At 34.6% G+C, this 1,957-nt stretch overlaps 1 protein-coding gene across 1 annotated transcript in view; it reads left to right on the top strand.

Moving 5' to 3' along the window:
• Positions 1–1,007: 1,007 nt before the first annotated feature.
• The window catches only part of LOC116853208, a 2,636-nt gene continuing 1,686 nt past the window's right edge, over positions 1,008–1,957 (top strand). Inside the window, exon 1 of the mRNA XM_032834162.1 lies at positions 1,008–1,951. Within this exon, the coding sequence (XP_032690053.1) occupies positions 1,787–1,951 (165 nt within the window). The 5' untranslated portion in view covers positions 1,008–1,786. The remainder of the gene's footprint in view (positions 1,952–1,957) is intronic.

The raw sequence follows: 1,957 nt of genomic DNA, 5'->3' as shown, positions 1-1,957 counted from the left end.
AGAGAGAGAGGGAGAGAAAGAGAGAGAGGGAGGGAGGGAGGGAGGGAGGGAGAGAGAATCTGTTAAGGCGCTAACGGTAAAGTCCGTAAAGATCGAGAGAGTTCCAAAAGAAAAGGATCCGTAAAAGAACAAATTATTCTCGTCGTCAGTTGCGAAGAATTTCGGTTATAGGAAGGAAATGAGATCATTAAAGGTATTAATAATTGCTAATAAATATTAGTCCCTCGATTCTTTAAGTTCTGTTTAAAACATGAGATATTCGGGTTGTGTAGTGTGAATTTTGAAGTTTTTTCTTAGATTTTTCTCATAATATTCGTTAGATCTTGCGGTCTTTGTATGCATTTACAACGTTGAGGTGGAATAAAATTGTCTATTTTGTCATAATGAGCCGGCCAGACCACCTCATCTTACTCTGGTTGTATTATAAAGTTATGGAACCCTCCCAGCAAACGCAATGTTACATGTAACGTACATGTTACTTGTAATTTCCTACTCAACAATATAACTGTTATATAACATGCATGTTATGTAACAGTTATATTGTTGAGAAGGAAATTACAACTAACATGTATGTTATATGTAACATTGTATTTGCTGGGCTAGTAGCAAGAAGCTTGAAGCAACATTATTATAACGTTGCAACATATTATTATAGTATGTAACATATACTTAATATTATTGTAGTAACATATTATATCTAGTATTAAAGTACACACACACGCACACACACATACACATGTGGGTAATTGGAACATAGTCAAGAAATGTTTCCCTTTCATATATATGTTGTTGTGTTACCATATTGTTGTACTGTTGTCTTTGTTAATTTTATTGACTGTTTTGTTATTCAGGTGTTAATTCTTCTTCAGTATATTAATTGTAAAACAAAGTATGAAACGTCAATTGCATACTACATCAGTGAAAGTTGTCAAGAAGCGTCTGTATACCGAAGAAGTGAGACAGACTTTGGCACAAGTTGATGATGCATTACCCAAGGAGAACAAAAAGTCATAATAATGTCAAAATGATGTCATTTTGACTGTAAATGATCAATTTTTCATCAAGGCTCCTTGCAGTGACATCAAAATGACGTCATTTTGACGTTATTTTGACGTCATCGATATATATATCGATACATTGAAGGTATCGAATAATATCGAGATCGAGAGTCACTCGAGGCGCTAGCTAGCATAGCTCAGCATAGCTTTAGAGTAAAGAACGAGAGAATTCCAGAAGAAATCAGAAGAAAACGGATTACCCGCGTTTTCGCAGTCTATTATGTTTTAAGTATTCGACGTGGTTTAGCTGTGCCTAGAAGTAGGAAGAAAATGACTCCATTAAAGCAGGTATTTATAATTGCTAATAACTAATATTAGTCCTTCGATTCTTTAAAGTTCTGTTTGATAGTTGAGGTATTAGGATTGTGTAGTGTGAGCTTAGTATTTAAAAAAAATTTTTTTTATTGTATTCGTTTTACATTTTTTACAACATTCAGATAGAATGAAGCTGTTTATTTCGGCGTAATGTGCCGGCCCGCCTAACCTCACTTTTGATTTATAATGTTAGAGAGGACGGCATGATCACATTTGAATTAGGAAAGTCCTGTTGACAAGAAAATGAAGCTGAAGAGTGAAAAGGAGCTTTCTACCCACCTAGAATCTTTTCTCTTTCATGTGTTTCAACATGTGTTGTTGTGTTATCATGGTGTTGCAATATTATTTTTGTTAACTTTGTTGATATTTTGTCATTCAGGTATTATCCTCTTTAGTCTATTGTAAAGTGAAGTATGAAACGCAAGTTGCATGCTGCATCTGTGAAAGTAGTCAGAAAGCTTCTTTATACCGAAGAAGTAAGACAAACTTTATCACAAGTTGATGATGCATTAGAAGTTTTTGAGGTAGGAAGCCATGATCAACATTCAGTCGGGGATGATTCATTAGTTTATTCAGAGGTGGAG

The sequence above is a fragment of the Odontomachus brunneus genome, unplaced genomic scaffold (assembly GCF_010583005.1).
Source record: "Odontomachus brunneus isolate Ranch 3 - 2012 unplaced genomic scaffold, Obru_v1 Obru_scaffold_287, whole genome shotgun sequence".
In the NCBI taxonomy this organism is placed as follows: domain Eukaryota; kingdom Metazoa; phylum Arthropoda; class Insecta; order Hymenoptera; family Formicidae; genus Odontomachus; species Odontomachus brunneus.
This window is presented reverse-complemented; position numbering and strand designations above follow the sequence as displayed.